The following is a 19,326-nucleotide window of genomic DNA, read 5'->3' as shown; positions in this document are numbered from 1 at the left end:
ATTTTAATGCGTCTGATTGCAGATAGTCAACGGAGTTAAAGAACGATAAGACCACGTTCTTCTAGCAGTAGGTCATGAGTTCACTCCATTGGCGTGTCACCGCTGGAACCATTCATGGAACTTGGAATGGCCTCGTACAGTCTTGGACATAAAGATTTTCCGACTCCGTAGTTCATCTTCCTCTATGAAGGAATGCTTAAGTGTTTGCGACTTCCTAGACTTACTGAACTTGACCTTTTGTTACGTCAAACCTTTGACGTTCATCATTTTATCATTTTTCGCAAAAATTTTCATTGACCAAAGACTAACTATTCATTCCGCTTTTTACATCTCTTACTGCATCTCCACTCTGAATAAACTTAAAGTATGAATAAACTTATACGAGACGTTCCTTGTATTCTTAAACGGGAATACCTCTTTTATTCATCCTTGTTACGAGTTTAGTCAGTGGAGGTATGAGATAGAGATTGAAGAATGAAACACAGAAACAACTTAGCAAGAAAATTATAAATGAATGAATCACTCAGAAAATAAATAGCTCAAGTACAATTGTCTACGATGCTAAGATTTTATATTGTAGTTTATCGCAGTTACAGTGATGCCATTAGTTCCTCTAATTTCACGTCGATGATCAATTAATATCAACGGCAGCCAAGAAGTGGGACGATCTCTCGAAAGTTGGCTCGATATAATTTCCGGAATTCCGAGGCGAGCTTGGAAAAAGCATCCGAGGGGGGATGAAGCCGCACAGGGAAAGTCCCATCAATATTTTCCAATCAGCATTCGATTGCATGGTACATCCCTTCTTCGTACGGGAACCGAGCCACGGGGTGTGTTAAGGGGGTCGCAGTGTAGGCGTATATGGTGGTGGTATGCGGCATAGCCGGCATAGCGCCGCGACTCTCCGTCGCCATATTGCATTATTAAGCACCCCAGCCAGTCCCTCGTCCCTGCATTCCAGCATTATGAACGTTTTTATCCCTAAAGGGCGTCGTTTTACCTATGCGAAACGAACTGCTCGATGAACACCACTTGGCTACTTTCGGTTCGTTGAACTATTCCATTGACAAGTTGACTGATCATCTCCCTTTAGGCTCGTGTGTGCTCAACCGTTTCTCCCTTTACCCTTTTGCATGGAAACTGTGCGCTAAGACGGGGGACAATTGGATGTTCGTTATTTTTGAAGTATTGCAGAATTTTCGTAGGATGCATGTGGCAGAATTCTCTAGGGAAACGTTTTAACGAATTTGCTACTTTTTGTGGGTCCTTAGACTCTTTAGGTTGCCAAAGTGTTCTCAGGGTTTTTTCAAAATTGGAGGCAAACGGTAACCTCCCTTTTCGTTCTCCTTTAACAGCCCACATTATATTAAGTATGTAATTAGTGCAAGCCTTATGTGGACTCTTCTGACTTCACAGATAAAGAATATAGATAAATACATTTTATGTACAAAGTACAAGTAGTGCGTCCACAATAAAGTCCATAATAGAAATGTCCCGGTAGACATCGTCAGACGGTAGCACCTTGTAAGATCAATATCGTTTAAACATTTCGGTGTCCAGTTTCTCTTGTTCCGTGTTTACGAAGTTCGTTCTATGTTTGCGAGACGTGTCGCAAGTAATCACACCATTGTAATAATAGTGTCTCGACTTCATGAACATTAGCGAAAGACAAAGAAACGTATTAAGTAGCAAAAAAGAGTAGTCAGAGGGTTGATCGATCGGCCAATTCCGAAGACCGTCTCTAAACGCTGGTTTTTATAATTCGATCCTGCGTATTATTTGCCGAAGAAAGAATCTAATTTAATGACCGCGAAGACGTTCATTTAGTCGGTGTAAAAAGTACAGCGTAGAAAGGTCAAGGATTTCGACCACTTTTGGTACACCATCTTCAGGTTCGAGCAAAGCGGGGACATTCTGCGTCTGACACCTCCTTAACGATGCCTACGCGGCGTTCTTTTCCCACCGTAATAAACCATCGGGCGCCGCTCTTGGGAGCTCGACTTCCAATTTGTTCGAGTGGGCAACTCTTCTATGGCGGAGATGCTCGGCGATTTCATCGCGAAAGACCCCCGTATCGACAAGTTTTCTCCATGAAAGAGAATTCTCTGTTCCAGTCGTTCGTATGAATATTTCCCAGTCGATTAGGCTACAGATTTCCAAAGTTTTCAATTTTCCGTCTGTTACGAACCTGAAGAATCCCCCGTTAACCATCTCCCTTAGAAATTGACGGACCAAAGGGAGAGAGAGGAGGCAACCAATTGCATCATTTTTCGTAAGCACCAAAATTTTATTCACCCTCGAGGACACCTGTCGTCGAACCTCACTCTTCGCATTGCCTCATTGGCAACACGTGTCGCTTTCAATAAACCTCTGTCTAATTCAACATTATTATTATCAAGGTCATTGATCGAACAGCGGAGGTGAAGGAGACAATTGTTACGAATTCAAGGAGCAACAAAGATGAATTCACGAAGAACCAGACGGTACGTCAACTGTTCCCTTGATAGAAATTATCTGGAGGCGTACATAGATCGGTCTCTCCCGCTTGTCCTTTCAAGGATCGCGACCAAGATCCCGCGGAAGGACGCGTTTGCGCAGGAGTCGAAGAATCTCCGGAGGCTGGATCCTCGATATATCCGTGCTGGTTAGCGAAACTCCGGATTGTTCAGTCGTGGCTCATCCAACGTAGACCGATTCGAACTTGCTAGCAACAGGTAGGGCCCTCCGCGTGGCCATTTTATTCGAAGTTTGTCAGGGAGCAGTGAAATTTAATAGAGTTTGTACGCAAATTATTATTGTAAGGGAGTAGTGTTTGTGATCTATTTAGGTGCGCTTAGTGCTAATCTTGGAGTGAGTCAGGCACATTTGAAAGTTAGACTTGTGATCATTTTGTGGAATTGGGTCTGTTGGAATTTTGGTGGTATGACTGAGAGTTACATTGAGATTACATTCTTTAGGGGGTGTTTGAGGTTGTGGATAAAATTTTAAATATTCTTGTTAGCACAAAAAAGACACTTGTCTCGTACAAATTTGCAACTTTCTATATTTTACATTTCCAATTGCACAAATTCTCAAATTACAAAGTTTCTAAATTCTCAATTCTCCAAATCCATAAATCCTTAATTTCTAACTCTAAATTTTTAAGTTTGCAAGTTTCCAAATTTCAAATCACTGAATCCTCAAATTTCCAAGTCTACAAATCCTCTCGAAGAAGCAATGTTAGAAACAGAATTCTTCTGTTTCAGAATTTTCCACAAATCTCTGAAGGCCGAGTTAAAATAAAGAGGAACATGGACATTCAGGAGTTTCGTGTGCGCGGAAAGGAAATGGTGGAGTACATATGCGAGTTTATGAGTAATATCCACAACCGGAGAGTAACGCCGGATGTCGGTCCCGGATATTTACGACCACTCCTCCCCTCGGAAGCACCGCACCAACCTGAATCTTGGGAGGACATCATGAAGGACGTGGAGTCAAAAATTATGCCTGGAGTAAGCGAACTAAGGAATTTCAAGATGTACATTTAGAATGTACATTATAAATTCGAAAGAAATCATTTTCGCAGATCACTCATTGGCAACATCCTCGATTCCACGCTTATTTTCCAGCTGGTAATTCATTCCCATCGATTCTTGGTGACATGTTGGCGGATGCAATAGGTTGTATCGGATTTTCATGGGTGAGAACAAATAGTTTGTCGCAAAGATTTAACGCTTCGTCGATCTTTCCCGTTCAAATTAGGGTGTGAACGTGGGTCAAGTTTGACGGATTGATCCAGGCCATTGTTTGCTCGATCATCCCTATATTTCGTCATTTTATTTGTTCTAGGCGGCCAGTCCGGCCTGCACGGAGCTCGAGACGATAGTCTGCGAATGGTTCGGTAATTCAATGTTATTTTATTAAATATGACCTGGATGTTTGGTAAACATTAATATTAGCGATCAATCACGATTGAATAAAAGAAGAATTACTTTAAATCGAATCATTATATTAGATCGCTGCAAATTTGTATAAAAACAATATTCACAAATATTGAAAATTGAAAATTTCAGGCAAAGCCATCGGTTTACCATCGGACTTCCTGTACTTTAATCCAGGCAGCAAAGGCGGAGGTGTGATACAGGTAACACGTTCAACATCAGAAAACAGGGAGAACACATTAAATTTTAATTGAATTTCAGGGTTCAGCTTCGGAGTGCGTATTGGTGTGTATGCTCGCCGCGAGAGCTCAAGCGATCGCTAGGCTCAAAGAGTCACCTGCTCATGCACATTTGGACGAAACTGCACTTCTTGGAAAACTTATGGCCTATTGTAGTCGTGAAAGTCACAGCTGTGTTGAAAAAGACGCGATGATATGCTTTGTGAAGCTGCGAATTTTAGAACCCGATGAGAAGAGCGTGCTGCGCGGAGAGACTTTGCGTCAGGTATTGTAAAATGGGGTGAATAAAATTAAACACAAATGTAATGAGTACAGTATAAGCAGTAGATTTCTAAACTCAAGCATCAGTATAAACCGAAATAATTAATAATAAAATTTTTATCAGGCAATCGAGGCTGATACCGCAGAAGGTTACATCCCCTTCTTCGTCTCAACCACCCTAGGCACAACTGCTTGTTGCTCCTTCGACAATCTCAGGGAGATAGGACCAGTTTGTAGGAAATATCCAGGCGTAAGACCATTAACAATTTATCGGTTTTAATTATTACTTGAATCAAGAACACTAATATCTTTTTTACAGGTATGGCTGCACGTGGACGCAGCATACGCAGGCAACGCTTTTATCTGTCCCGAGTTGAAGTACCTGATGGCTGGCATCGAATACGCCGATTCTTTCAACACCAACACGAACAAATTTTTATTGACGAATTTCGATTGTTCCTGTCTGTGGGTTCGAGATAGATTCAAACTGACTAGCGCGCTAGTCGTCGATCCACTTTATCTTCAGCATACTCATGCGGATACTGCCATTGATTACAGGTGTCATCTCCTCTTCTTTTGCTTTTTCAAACTTCACAGTCAACTTTCTTATTTTATATCATGGAATTTATTAAGTTTCAAACTGATATGATGTACGTTTTCTGATCGATATGACAGACGTATTGTTTTATGTCGTCAAACGGTGTCAGGGTAGATATGTTCCGAAACTAGTTATCAAATATAAACTGTTCACAGACATTGGAGTATACCATTGAGTCGACGATTCCGTTCTCTGAAACTGTGGTTTGTTATGAGAAGTTATGGAATAGCCGGCCTGCAAGCTTACATACGGAATCATATTCAACTAGCGAAGAGGTTCGAGGCATTAGTCAGGAAAGATGCGAGATTCGAAGTTTGTAACGAAGTTGTGGTACGTGCCCGTATTTACCTAGCTAACTAGGTTATTTCTCAAGCAGGAAAGAGTTGTTTCCTCCTCGCAAATGTAACATACTGTAAACGAGGCGGTGTTTGTCTTGCATAATAATATCCACATCCATAATAGGGGTCCGCATGTTATCCTTAGAGGAATCCTTTAGCAAATTCCATATTGAATTAAATTTTCCTATTATTTAAAAAGGATTTAAGAAATCTAGCTTGCACAAGCACTAGCATAGATGGCTTCCTTTGTTTAAAGAAGAGACAAGGGCTGAAATTTGTTCAAGATCAAATTATGAATGTAAACGAATATTAGGCAACCTACGCTTTTTCTCTTATTGAAAGAAGCCATCAATGCACGCGAATGTACACCTGTAACTCTGTCAACGCATGATTTCCTTCATATAAACGTAATAATTTCAGTTGGGTCTGGTATGTTTCCGAGCCAAAGGTTCCGACAAGTTAAACCAAAAACTACTGAGTACCATCAACGATTCCGGGAAACTGCACATGGTGCCAGCGCGAGTGAATCAACGCTTTACGATTCGTTTTGCGCTCGCCGCGCCGAATGCCACTGCTTCTGACGTTGGTAAATAATATTTCAATTTTACGATAACAATATTTTTGCGTCTCTCCTTCAATCTTTATTTCTGCGTTTCAGACATCGCGTGGAGCATCATTACTGATTACCTAGCTGAGTTATTGGAGTCCAAGGTGAATGGTTTCATTCCATTTTTTGTAGGCTACTCGATATTCAAGATATTCATGTTTTTTTTGTTATGTGTTAGGATGTTATGGACGAGCTGGCGGATATTCGCGAGAAGAAAAGGAAAGCCACCCTGGAGCAGAGGAGGTCCTTCTTCGTCCGCATGGTGTCTGATCCCGCTATTCAGCCAGGATTCACGAAAACCCCTAACAGGACGGGGCCGAAGTTAGACACACAGGCAACGATCGGTGGCATTGGTTCAAATCCTCATCCTACCACGTAAGATTTATTGTCGAGGGATTGAATATCGCTGAATATTTAGCAGAAATCACTGATCTGATACTTTTAGGCGCTCGTGGATTTCCTGGCCGTTGGCATATTTGATGCAAGCGAAGGACGCTGCTGACACTAGCGAACTGTCTCTTAGGTACTTGCAAAATATTTTTGACACAGTTCTCAGTAAACATCGGCTATAAGCGATTTTCATTTATTTCCGTACACGGAAGCAATTCGCTTTTGTTTATCGCACGGAGTAGCGAAATAAATAATTATCTTATCTCATTTTTCCTTTGATCACTGCAGAAGGTGTTTACGTGTCCTCCTTTTACTTCCATTCTTTTTATCAGGATATTTTAAGAACTCTTCAGCGATAAATAATATGAGCAAAATACAGCCATTAAGTTTCTTAAGTGCCAGGAACAAAGTGAAGGAAACACAAAGTGCTTTTGCATGTAATCTGAATTATTAGAACAATCGTTATTGTGACTAGGTATACAGAAGGTCTAGGTACATAGGAATTTACAAGGATGTTGGAATTTAAGGTCTTCAAGGATTTAATGATAGAGATATCTAGTAGTGATATAACATTGAACTAAAAAATTAAATTAAATGAAACAAAGTACAGCATTTCTAAATCTAATATACTTCTAGATTCCGTCACTTGGATACAATGGTGCGTCTGAAGGCAAGTGGTACCGGAAGTCGCCGCGGTAGCAGCAACGGCTGCAGCCCTGAACCGTCGCCATCCGCTTCGCCATCGCGCGGAAGATCGCCAAATGGCAGAGCGTAAAACAATCCCTGATTCTTCAATCTTTAACCAACGTTTCTCCCAGGTGCATCAACACACACGGACACTGCCGAACTCGAAGGAAGTGTTTGGAAGTTCTACAGACGAGGATCTTCGAAAAGATTTTTGGGACTGTGTGTATGTGTGTGTATGTTTGCGTGTATGTATGTAGTAACAGCAAATCGGTTTGTCCTCGATGAAATAAGCGATATAAGCACACCTAAATCTAACTCCTCGTCGAAAATTTTCGAGTTAACATATTTGATCTATAATTGAGAGCAATAGTAGGATGCGCTTTCATTTGTTCTTAGCCGAAGGAAGTGTTGCACTCGTGTGTTCTTGCCTAACGATTTATATGAGTGTACAAGCTTTGAAATTGTGTTGTAGAACACACTCTACTTACTATGAAGTTCCCCTTGTCTTATGAATCACGACAGGCAGATAAAAAGAACATGAAACTAAAACTCGTGCTATGTGAATATCATACAAAAGGTCATAAAAGAGCCGTGTTCATTACGCTATCGAAAAGGTTGAGGTCACGAGGGTGACCGATGCACCTGGACTATTCGGTTTATTTGGTTAATATTTTTCTACTTTCTTCATGTTCCAAGTGAAATATTGTCACGCGTTCGAACGAATACGACGAATTTCTTGATTCAAAAATGTCACGTCAGAAAACAATGGAGTACAATCGGTTTACGTGGGAAGAGGAATGCTAATAATTCCTAGAATGTTCTCAATTAAACACGCCCGATAATTTCTTGAATAAAAGCAGTTACTCAATGGAGATTTAAATGTTGAATACCGATGTTGCGGAAGGAAAGCTAACGAGAAAATGTAATTCGTTGTTGTGACATGAAAGTTTATGAAAGTACTTGTCTGCATCTCTTTAGACTCTGCTCAAAAGAATTAGATGATCGCCTATTCGTTATGATATATGTAACGTTCTGAGATCTTGAGCTATTATTAAATCGAATTTGAATGGATAATTCAAAGGTGTAATAAAAAGTGAGTGAAAGATTCGTCTTATATGCGATCAATGTTAATATAATGTAATTTCTTCCTAATATATACTATCACTCAGAAGTCTGGTCATCTTCTTCTTTTTTATATTCACTCTTGTATTCCCAAATTATAAGCGAATTGGTATTATCAAGTTTATTGTTACAACGCGTGAAATTTAGGAATTTGGATTTGCATTTAATAAGCTTCCTCATGTAACAAATATTTGTTACATTTTTATTTCTTCAGAACTTTCAACTTCTTGACACATGCGAAAGTAGAATTTTGTCATTAAGAAAAGAGTACATCGACACTTTTTCTTTTAAACAAACATGTAAACTATCTTTTCTGTACATTATTAAGAATTTAAAATTTATTTTGCTTAATTATAATCGATTTAAAGTAATCAAACTAAAGAAAAGATTCTCTAATTAAAAAAATTCGAGAAGAGAGTTTACAGGGATCGATGGGAAACAGAAAGTTCAGTAGTGAAGAATCAGTGGGGAGATTAATTAATTTGAACGTGGCAATGGTCTGGCCATCCTCGAATGGGAATCCAATTCGAAAACGTCGGACGCGAACAGATCATGCGTGAAGGTGGCGATCAGAGAGAAAATATGGTGATCGTCGGCTCTGCATATGTGTGTATGTGTTACAAAGATTGAGCGGTGACCTGTCACCGCTTCTACGGGGTGTTGTAAATGTAGGTGAAGAGTAAACGTCTATTTATAAACGGGGTAGGAGGGGGTGAGTTTACTCCCTGTGCATCATCGACAACACGCTGGGGCTTATTCAACCACCGACCCCATGATACATTGCCATTGATACCAACCACCCTCTCATGAATTTTCGGAAATCTGAACGAAACGACTCTCATCTGAGGGGTGAATCGATCTTAATTCACGATTTCTCTTTAAATATTAATCTGAACTTCTTATAAATAATTATACGGATTCGTACAAAAGAGATGTACGATTTTACATTCGGGATGAAATTTAAAAAGGTTGACTAGTCGAAGAAATGTGTATTTGATCGTCGAAAGTGTACGAAATTTCTTTGACAAATTTAATAAAAATAGGTGTTCATGGAAAATAAAGTGAATTATAAAATAGTTGTATAATATAGCAGTAGAGTAATAAATTAAAATAACAGTACTGAAACGCTTGTATAAAAATAACTGCCTAATCTTTAACCTTGAGCAACCAAATAATTAGTAGCACCTTAAGAAAGTCGCAAATTATGCGGAAGATTATCAAGAAACGTTGCAACCCCCTTTTAATAGCACCGTTATCGGTAGGTTTTGTAGCTACGAAATCACAATGAATCAGGCAAATTAAAATTGTTCACGATTGTCGAAGCTCCGCCTTAATTGTATCTGGCCGTAGCAGGGATGTACAAAGAGGAGGTGCGCATAAAACTGACCGGCGCTTTGGCAGGTGCTACCAGTCTCAGCTCCAACGTGGGATAAACTTGTTACGCGTTTCTCTCCGTGATCGAGTCGCGTTCAAGGTACAATTTTTCCGCTATAATTCGATCGCAAAACCTCTTCGTGCAATAACACAAACCGAAAGGAAACAGTGGGTGAACGTACTCGAGTTTTCTGAGTAATCCACCAATTAGTTTTCTTAAAAGTGTAAATCGGTCGTCATAAGAAAAGGTATTTCATCTAAAGTATTCACCGAATGACGTTCGTTTCATCGCATCCTCGATAAAAGGATACTGAAAATAATGTCACGATCACGTACAAGCAGTTGCTGAGAACGTGCTTAATCACAAACGAAATTCATTACACGAATTAGCTGTGTCCTGCAACATTCCACCCGGCAATTATGAACATCGATGAGTTTCAAGTACGCGGCAAGGAGATGATAGAGTACATCTGCGAGTATCTTCGTACTCTGGAAGGGAAGAGGGTGACGGCGAACGTGGACCCAGGATATCTGAGGCCCCTTCTGGCCAAGGAAGCTCCGGCTAAAGGGGAGTCATGGGATGCCATTATGAGGGACGTCGACTGCAAAATAATGCCCGGGGTGAGTGAGTCAACTCGATTATCGATCCCTTTGTTCATCGATTACGACCTCTTTCGATATTAATAATATTCGCGAATACGAAAAAATAGTAAAAAACCCGCTCGACCGTGAATCGACACGTACCGTCTACTATCACCGTACATTCTTCTTTCGGTGCTTTAATTAATACGTTGTTTAGAATATAATACTTGTCGAGTTGATCTCTAACATTGAAATCAGACTTCCTTCGAAGCGTTAATGTCTCCCGTATTCCTTACTTTGCACATTTCGTTGATGTTTTCAAAACACGCGTTGGTTAATAAATAAGATTTATCGACACAATACGTGTATACATGAAAATGTATACGATTCGTGCTTCTTTCGTTAATTCGAAATACAGTTTCTCGAATTATGGTAATTAATTTTCAATTTACAGTCAATTATTAATTGTTAGATCTATACAAAGATACTTGGTACTGCTAAAGTTTTAATACCTTTTCTGTATAAATTACTGTACAAATAACGACCTATAGCGATTTTAATATTCCTACAAAAATATAAAACATAATAAAGAAATATGTAGGTTATTGAAATATATTAAAATTTATGAGCGCATGACACAAGAATGTCGACCGAATTTCGCGACAGTTTAACCAAAATAAAAAAAGATATAGAAAAGGCACCCCAGGTAATCGCCCACGCAAGGGTTAAATATTGTGGACCCTAGAATCAGCAAAGGGACGTTTGACGTTTTTCAGATCACCCACTGGCAGCATCCCCGCTTCCACGCCTACTTCCCAGCAGGGAACTCGTTTCCCTCGATCCTCGGGGACATGTTGTCCGACGCAATCGGGTGCATAGGTTTCTCCTGGGCAGCCAGCCCGGCCTGCACGGAACTGGAAACGATCGTTCTGGACTGGTACGCCAAAGCGTTGGACCTTCCGCCGGAGTTCCTGTCGGAGCACAAAAGCTCGAAGGGCGGTGGAGTGATACAAGGGTCAGCCTCCGAATGTATTCTGGTCACCATGTTGGCGGCGCGAACCCAGGCGATTAGAGCGTTGAAGGAGCAAGACCCCAATACCGAGGACTCGGCCTTCCTGCCGCGACTGGTAGCCTACTGTTCCACGGAAGCTCATTCCTGCGCGGAGAAAGCGGCGATGATCTGTTTGGTGAAGCTTCGAATCCTGGAGCCCGACGATAAGGGTTCCTTGCGAGGTAAACGGCTGGAGACCGCGATCCGGAAGGACGTGGCCAACGGTTTAGTGCCGTTCTTCGTGACCACCACTCTGGGCACCACGGGATCGTGCGCGTTCGACAATCTCGTCGAGATCGGGCCCGTGTGCAAGCTGTACCCCAACATCTGGCTGCACGTGGACGGCGCTTATGCCGGAAGCTCCTTCATCTGCCCAGAGATGAGGCCGTTCATGGCCGGTATCGAGCACGCGGACTCCTTCAACACGAACCCGAACAAGTGGTTGCTGGTCAACTTCGACTGCTCCTGCATGTGGGTGCGGGATCGAGTCAAGCTGACGTCGGCTCTCGTCGTTGACCCGCTGTACCTCCAGCACGCCAGGTCTGGAGAGTCCATCGACTACCGTCACTGGGGGATCCCCTTGAGCAGACGATTCAGAGCACTGAAGCTGTGGTTCGTGCTGAGGTCGTACGGGATCACTGGGTTGCAGAAGTACATAAGGAACCACATTAGACTAGCCAGGCGATTCGAGACCCTGATGAGGAGGGATAAGAGATTCGAGATCACCAATGATGTCAGGGCAGGACTGGTATGCTTCAGATTGAAGGAGAGTGACGAGATCAATCAAGAGTTGCTCGCGAATATCAATGCTTCCGGTAGACTTCACATGATACCCGCCAGAGTGATGGGCAAATACATCCTGAGGTTCTGCGTGGTAAGGGAGAACGCTACGGAGGATGACATCGATTATGCCGTTGACGTGATCGAGGAACACGCGACGGAGGTGATGCTGGCGCATTACGCGGGCACGGAGGAAGAGTTCAGGGCGAAAGGACCGAAGAGTCCTGCCGCCCTGGACAAGAAGCTGGTGCGCAAGTTCAGCTTCACCAGGAGCGTCACCAGGGACGTGTACAAAAGATCCATCTCGAAGTCGAGTCTCCACGACGGCGCTACTCCCATCATGGTCGTCGACGACAACTCGCAGGTCGACACCATTGAAGAAGACGTGTTTTGCAACAGCAGGTAGACCGCACCTCAGCTCACGGTGCCCAAGAAGAGGGACCAGTTGCTATCGTTGCCGTGAGCTGCTGACGATGATGATAGGTGTAATGTTGTTTCAGGTCGTGACGATCCCGATGATGATACCCGGATGATTCGTGATTTGTGTGATCGGCCGTTCTTGTTTGGAATAATACAGCTACGTGAACACGTGTGCTTGTTTTTCTAAAGAACATTTTATTTAAAGATTAACGAAAATTGGGGACTCTTTAAATGCCTCCGATGTAGGGCATTGGTTAATGTTTGCGGCGGTGACAGAACTCTTGAAGAGGTTCGACGATAAACTTCTTCGAGAAGTTTACAAATCGTTCGGGAATTTGCCTTTCCACGCACGATTTTATGCAACGTAAGTTCAGCATGGAATTTATTTTCGTATTTTTTCCGCAATCGACCGGAACAACGGATTATATTTGCTGACCAATAACATTTTCTATAAACGGTACAGTGAATGCATAAGATTCCTTGCTTTTCAGAGATGCTAACACGTAATTTCGTATCGGATTTGGGATTATGAAGAAACTAATTATACATACGTAGAATCAATGTATAACCAATTTATCGATTCGTGTAACCAGGGCCGGCGCGAGGTGGGTTCAGAGCCTTCCGAGTATTCTGAGCTTGAAGCTTTTCAAGTTTGAAGGGTTCCAAATTTTAAATCCTGGAGAATTCCAAATTTGAGACATTCCGAGCTTCAGACATTTTGAATTTGAAACGTTTCAACCTTGAAACAAATAAACTCCTGGTCTTGCAGATTATGAACTTCATACACGTCGCGGCGGCCCTGCGTGTAACAATTCAGACCATATTAAAAATGAATATGTAGTTATACAGAAATAAGACTTCACTATTAAGTACATCGATTATATCTTAGGATATCGAATAGTTGCGAGATTGAATTATTTAATGAACGAACTGTGTACGAATAAATGATATCGTTTTCGATTAGAGATACCGGAAGTAGATACGAACTAAAAGACCTAAGATTCATGGTTGGAATTTCTGTTCTTTTCGATCGACACCAATCGTAGAATTAGATCACATGTACCTATTTACCATGAATGTTTTATTTCTAAAAAGATATATTCGAGTTGTAAATGGTATTCAAATACGTTTGAATTTCTATCTAACATGATACAATATAGATTGTACAGTGAATATTTATTTCATATGTAAATTTAATGTAATAAAATTGAAGTTCGTAAAATGGTAACTGCTTTCATTTTAATTTCATTTGAAGAAGAATTTTTTCAACAGGTATTTATTCTATAAAAGCCTTCGACTAAATTGAGCAGTTATTAAATTGGCAGCACCTGATAGGCAATTCCTGTTGATGAGAAATTATGAGACTCCTAGAGGCAATAGACTTAGCTTTAAGGCAAAAGAGTAATTAGTTATCGATTCGATACATAATTGTACTTCATTAGTTTAGGTGTATTAAAACTAAGAAAAGGTGTTCAATTAAAACTATGTTTAGTTCTGTAAAATATAGCATATTATGGTATACTTTACACAGTTGCTTATAAAAATATGTAGATTACAATTATTTAGCTATTACATTTGTCCACATTGAGATATTGTCACAGGAATTTTTGGTTTATTGTTCGGTCCAGTGGGAACATTCTCCACTTTTCTCATAACTAAAAGTCCATCGATAACTCTTCCAAACACAACGTGTTTACCATCCAAGAAATTACACTTGGCACAAGTAATGAAGAACTGACACCCATTAGTGTCTTTCCCACTGTTTGCCATTGACAACAATCCAGGTGAGTCGTGTTTCACCGTAAAGTTTTCGTCAGGAAAAGTTCCACCACCGTAAATACTTATGACTCCAGTACCATCTCCATTTACGAAGTCACCACCTTGGATCATGAAGTCTTTGATTACCCTGTGAAAAATGGCACCTTTGAAACCCAAAGGTACACCATCTTTCCTGTATTCTCCAGTGCAGAATTGACGAAAATTCTCTGACGTCTTTGGGCAAACATCCTCGAAGAGTTCAAAAATCATTCGTCCAATTTCCGTTGTACCCACGGAAACGTCGAAGAAAACAACCGGGTTATTTGGGTTTCGTAGTTGAGCTTGTATTTGATTCCAAGTAGGCATATTTGTGCGTTCTGTTTATAAACCTTAAAAACGTTCCTTATATTACTTTGGTATTGTTTATTTTCCAATTATCAGTCTGTTAAAGCGAAACAGTAGCGGCATAACCTCTTCAACGTGCGCGCGTAAACACTGTGCGTTTGAGGTTACAACTTTCGTTTTGAGATATGATTTTTACTTAATGTAATATATTTTAAACATAATTATTTACGTGTAATTATGATACACTTTTTCTTACACTAAGTTTAAAATTTATTGTTGTAAACATTGACAGAATCTTTCTTGTATCAACGATAATGGTGGGAGAAAATGATGAATATCAAGCATAGGTTAGTGTTTGATTTGATGTAAATGAAACATGTTAAATTGAAAGTAAATCATTTGGAAAAAATATGTAAAGAATTTTTATTGTTACATATGATAAAATAATCGGGGCTCTTCTTATTATAATATAGAAGATTTTTATAAATAACACAGCGTATTTACAAGATTTAAAATCACGTGTAATAGTATATTCTTGTTATTATTTTTTATATGTTAGTACTTACGTTTTCAGCAGGTGTTCATTGAAACTTGAAGCGTGCTTATTGAAATAATATTGCACATTATACAATAATAATTATAAATTGTGATTATTACTATTTATTTCACAAAATTACGCGCACTTGTATTTAGTACCGGTATAGACACGTGACTGTTGCGCTTGTTCCCTTTACAAAAGCGAACGAAAGTTGAAAATATTAAAGTTCGAATTAAAATCATGCTGGAATATCGATATAAAATAAAAGATAAATGTAGAAAATAAAATGCACTTTATTTTCTTATCGCACCTCATATTCTACATTTCAAATGCCATTTTGGTTTAGTTATAATTTACGTATTATAAATCGACTTAATTTAAAAGATCAGATAATTTGTAAAATTGTATTATAGTAGAACTACATAATTTTTAAGTAACCTTTTTACGATATGTAATTTTTTTTCTTCAAAACGACCAATAATGCGCTTTACATAATATAGAAACTTTGTTCTATAATTTTATTTTAATACATGTACATTGTTTTACCACGTGTATAGTATAGGATCTAAATGTGCAAAAGCGTTTGAGAAAACCGAAATTGATTAATTAAAAATGTATAAATATAATTGAAATTCTTTCAGTAATTGAAAGCTTTGTTTTAATATCAGTGCATTTTAAGAGACATAGAAAATTGGTGCTTCATTACTACTACTACTATCAGAAACAATACTTAAATATTTATGCTTAATATTTTTGTTCCAAGAACATAAGAAATATTGAAATTCGTTACTTCTTACATAGCCACAATAATAGCTTAATAATATCACAAACTTGGATAGTAATAAACTAACAATAATTATATATGAATTTTAACGTGTTCCATTAACACATTTTTGTCATTAAAATCTTCTCCGCAAATACCACAAACTAATTCCTCTTCTTCATCATCACTTTCATTTTGATGATATTGTACAACTTGTATTACAGCTGTCTGGGATGTTCCTTCTGATATCAATGATTCTTGTCCAATTTCATTATCATGATCCTTTGTATTCTGATCTTGCCTAGTTGAATGATGAGTTACCATATCCATAGGTACATCATTATTATTTATTTGTGCAATTTGACTGGAATAATCTTCATGGCTCTGAGGGTTTTGCAGTGTCAATACAGGCAATGATTCGTTTTGTTTTGATATTAAGTGTAAAGTATTGCTTTGTTTTGAAGTTTGTATTAAATGCATTGTAGTTATTTCATTATGACCAGTAGCAGAATGAAGTGCACTTCTTTCTGATTCTGTAGAAGCTATACATGTGTTATTTTGTTTATCCATAGTAATCATACCTAAGGGATCTTTCTGATCAGTTTCTGAAATATGCAAATTTTCATCTTGTTTATCATCAGTTAATAAATCCGTATTTTCAGATTTAAATTCTGAAATTGATATAAAATCTTCATCATCTTTTTTTGTAACTACAAGAAAGGTATTCTGTTTATCATTTAAAATTTGATGATTATCTGACTTATCTGTGTCTGTAATAGACAAAAGTGCTTCATTTTCCTCTGTTTTCGAAATTATACAACTTCCAAGTTCTTGTTTCACTTGCAAGCCAGTTGTTGCACATGTTTTTGATTTCTTTTTAACTGGTTTTGTTTTTGGTGCATTATTGTTTGTCTTAGCTTTTGCTTCTGCTATCATTTGGTCAGAATGTTTAACGATATGTGCACATAATTCGTCCCGATCTTGACTTAAAGTTCCACATATAGGACAAGGGAAAGGAGGCCCAGTTGCATCAGTTTCATTTTTCCCAGCTGCATGAACCCAACGAACGTGTTCCCGCAGGACAACCTTCTGATTAAATGCTCTTGAACACAAAGGACAAATGTGAGGCCTTTCTCCTGTATGAATACGCTCGTGTTTCCTTAAAGTTCCACCATCTCTAAATGCTTTCCAACAAAATTTACAACCATATGGTCTTTCTCCTGTATGAGTTCGATGGTGTATTAAATATCCTTGTCTGGATGAAAATGTTTTAGAGCATGTGTCACAATGAAAATGTGCAGGACTTCCAGCATGTGTTCTCCCATGTTCCCAAAGTCCTTGACGAGATACAAAACTTTTACCACATTCTGTACAAGTAAATGGAGAATCACCAGGGTGTGCAGACAATCTATGTTTGTCTAATTGATTTTGTTTTTCAAATTGGGATCCACATACTTCACAAGAATGTGTCTTTTTCCTGTGGATCCATTGATGTCTGAACATTTTTTGTTTTGTAGTGAATTTTTTACCACATTCAGAACATGCATGTTTACACCATTTACTGTTAGGTGAACCTTGCTCTATATTATTTTGCATTAGCTTTTTTGCACATGTGGTTTGATGAGTTGCTAGATGGTTGTTATCCTGAAATTGTTTATCGCAATATTCACATTCAATTGGTATACTCCAATTTTTAGATAGATGAATTTTTTCATGCGATACTAATGCAGTTGCACGGGCAAAACCGATTCCACAATATTTACAGTTGTGTGGCTTTGTACTATTTGTTTCAACTTCTATATAATTTTTTCTATCTTCACTGTTATATGATATAGTTTCAACTTTGATCATTGTATCAGCATTATTAAATGAATTCAATGAGATATTGTATTGTTGATTTACTTGATTATTTATACTATTCGGTTGAGAATATTCAAATTGCGTTACTTCCCCATTTGGCATTACAGTAAATTCATGTAAAGTATCCATTTTCTCTTGAGAACCTGATATTACATTAACTGTTGATTGTTCGCTGTGAAAATTATAAGGGGTAACTGGCCAATGAACTGTATCATAATTTTGTACAGTTTGTACAGAGGAAGATGGCACTTCATTGTTTTGAGATTCAGTTATATTTTCAGACCATTTTCTAAAAGGTTCTTCAGACTGAGACACATTATTACTTTGTGATTGCATGATGGCACGTCCAGCAACATATGTATGAATTTTCATATGATTAGATAAACTAGAAGGTCTCTGAAAATCTGCTCCACATATGGTGCATTTATGAGGTCGCTCTATCTGATGTACTTGCAACATATGATATCTTAAATTACTCTTTGAACGAAACAAATTACCACAAGTTCTACAAGCATGTGGGCGATCTACTTGGTGACATACCATATGATTATTCAAATCCATTTTCCTCTCAAATCTTTCTCCACAAGTCATGCACGACAATTTAGTAGCGGTACAAGTAATATGATGCTTTGCCATTTCTGATTGTGTAAAGAAATTCGTGCAATTAGGACAAGATACTTTCTTATCCTCAAAACATGGGTACATTCCTCCGAGTTGTCTGAGAGCTTCTACAGCCATAGACTCATCATCACCAGATGTGTATTGCTGTTGTTCTTCCTGTTTAATATATATAGGATATACCACACGATTCTCATCTTCTTCATCGGAATGTTCCGTTAAAATTTCAACTGCAACTTGTGCCTCTGTAATACCAGCATTAACATCTGTAACGGATACTTCGGTAAGTCCTTCCTGAAGGACACATTCATCAACAGGTTCACATATTTCTTCATGAGATATAATATTATCTTGTATTCCATCATGTACCCCAGAAAGAGGAAATGATACATACTGTTCATTCTCATGAGTTTCCATTATATAACACTTTTACAAAATATTAACAGGTAATATGAAGCTAAAGCCTTATGGACCTAGTTTCACCTCATGTTAAGTTAGGTCCTGTCATCACTGATAATCAACCAGTATTCCGTGTAAACGTATTACACTGATCGAATTATTCACATCGTACTGTTACGATTCTTTAACAAACATCGTTGCTAAGAAATATAATGCGTTTGTCTCCCTGACACTGTAATTTAATCCAGCGTATTGTTACTTATTATTTTTATCGACTACAAGTAAATTATATTATAATTTTATGCTGTTCAAGTTATCTATGAAAGTAGATGTACATTATATCTATTCTATCACTGATGATTTATTTGTTATATAAATTTATAAATTCACCATTTGAACGATGGTGTAACAAGGTTATTTGTACAGGAGTACAGCAAATCGTGCGCCACCTGAAGTTCTCAACGTTTTTTGCGCAATACCAATGTTGAAATTTCGATACTTCGAAGGACTAATAAAGTTGATTCACAAATATTGCAACATTTGCAATAGTCTTTTACACTTATTTTAACAATTAGTTCATTATTTAATTATCATTGTTATTATCGTTTTAACTTGAGATATATACATATATGTACGATCATTTCAAATTATTCTTCGTGTTAAAAGTTGACGCATT

At 38.6% G+C, this 19,326-nt stretch overlaps 4 protein-coding genes across 7 annotated transcripts; 2 read left to right on the top strand and 2 right to left on the bottom strand.

Moving 5' to 3' along the window:
• The first annotated feature begins 22 nt into the window (after positions 1–22).
• Positions 23–8,211, top strand: LOC100882280 (aromatic-L-amino-acid decarboxylase). Its single transcript, XM_012291930.2, has 15 exons — positions 23–2,272; positions 2,400–2,714; positions 3,246–3,491; positions 3,566–3,679; positions 3,829–3,880; positions 4,053–4,123; positions 4,182–4,424; positions 4,545–4,670; positions 4,740–4,978; positions 5,174–5,348; positions 5,777–5,942; positions 6,015–6,067; positions 6,142–6,338; positions 6,409–6,486; positions 6,990–8,211. The coding sequence occupies exons 3-15, from the start codon at positions 3,291–3,293 to the stop codon at positions 7,126–7,128; spliced, it is 1,854 nt and encodes a 617-aa protein (XP_012147320.1). The 5' UTR covers positions 23–2,272; positions 2,400–2,714; positions 3,246–3,290; the 3' UTR covers positions 7,129–8,211.
• A 1,090-nt stretch (positions 8,212–9,301) lies between these two features.
• Positions 9,302–13,597, top strand: LOC100877717 (tyrosine decarboxylase). Of its 4 annotated transcripts, none has more exons than XM_076530442.1 (4): positions 9,302–9,636; positions 9,927–10,157; positions 10,895–12,351; positions 12,433–13,597. In XM_076530442.1, exons 2-4 carry the CDS (start codon positions 9,957–9,959, stop codon positions 12,554–12,556), a joined length of 1,782 nt encoding a protein of 593 aa, XP_076386557.1. In that variant the 5' UTR covers positions 9,302–9,636; positions 9,927–9,956; the 3' UTR covers positions 12,557–13,597. The 4 variants fall into 4 exon arrangements, 3 of the variants coding, with proteins under 3 accessions (XP_076386557.1, XP_076386556.1, XP_076386558.1); XR_013037807.1 differs by having other exon boundaries at positions 9,303–10,157; positions 12,433–12,733; positions 12,861–13,597; XM_076530441.1 differs by having other exon boundaries at positions 9,304–9,784.
• Positions 13,598–13,840: 243 nt separating this feature from the next.
• On the bottom strand, positions 13,841–15,199 carry LOC100877827 (peptidyl-prolyl cis-trans isomerase H). Its single transcript, XM_012291904.2, has 2 exons — positions 15,039–15,199; positions 13,841–14,516 (listed from the first exon to the last, which is right to left on the bottom strand). Exon 2 carries the CDS (start codon positions 14,491–14,493, stop codon positions 13,939–13,941), a length of 555 nt encoding a protein of 184 aa, XP_012147294.1. The 5' UTR covers positions 14,494–14,516; positions 15,039–15,199; the 3' UTR covers positions 13,841–13,938.
• Positions 15,200–15,285: 86 nt separating this feature from the next.
• Positions 15,286–19,247, bottom strand: LOC105663381 (uncharacterized). Its single transcript, XM_012291914.2, has one exon. It carries the CDS (start codon positions 18,666–18,668, stop codon positions 15,867–15,869), a length of 2,802 nt encoding a protein of 933 aa, XP_012147304.1. The 5' UTR covers positions 18,669–19,247; the 3' UTR covers positions 15,286–15,866.
• Between the last annotated feature and the right edge of the window lie 79 nt (positions 19,248–19,326).

Source organism: Megachile rotundata, chromosome 4 (assembly GCF_050947335.1).
Source record: "Megachile rotundata isolate GNS110a chromosome 4, iyMegRotu1, whole genome shotgun sequence".
Classification (NCBI taxonomy): Eukaryota; Metazoa; Arthropoda; class Insecta; order Hymenoptera; family Megachilidae; genus Megachile; species Megachile rotundata.
Note: the sequence above shows the minus strand (reverse complement) of the source record. Positions and strands in the feature narration are given on the sequence as shown.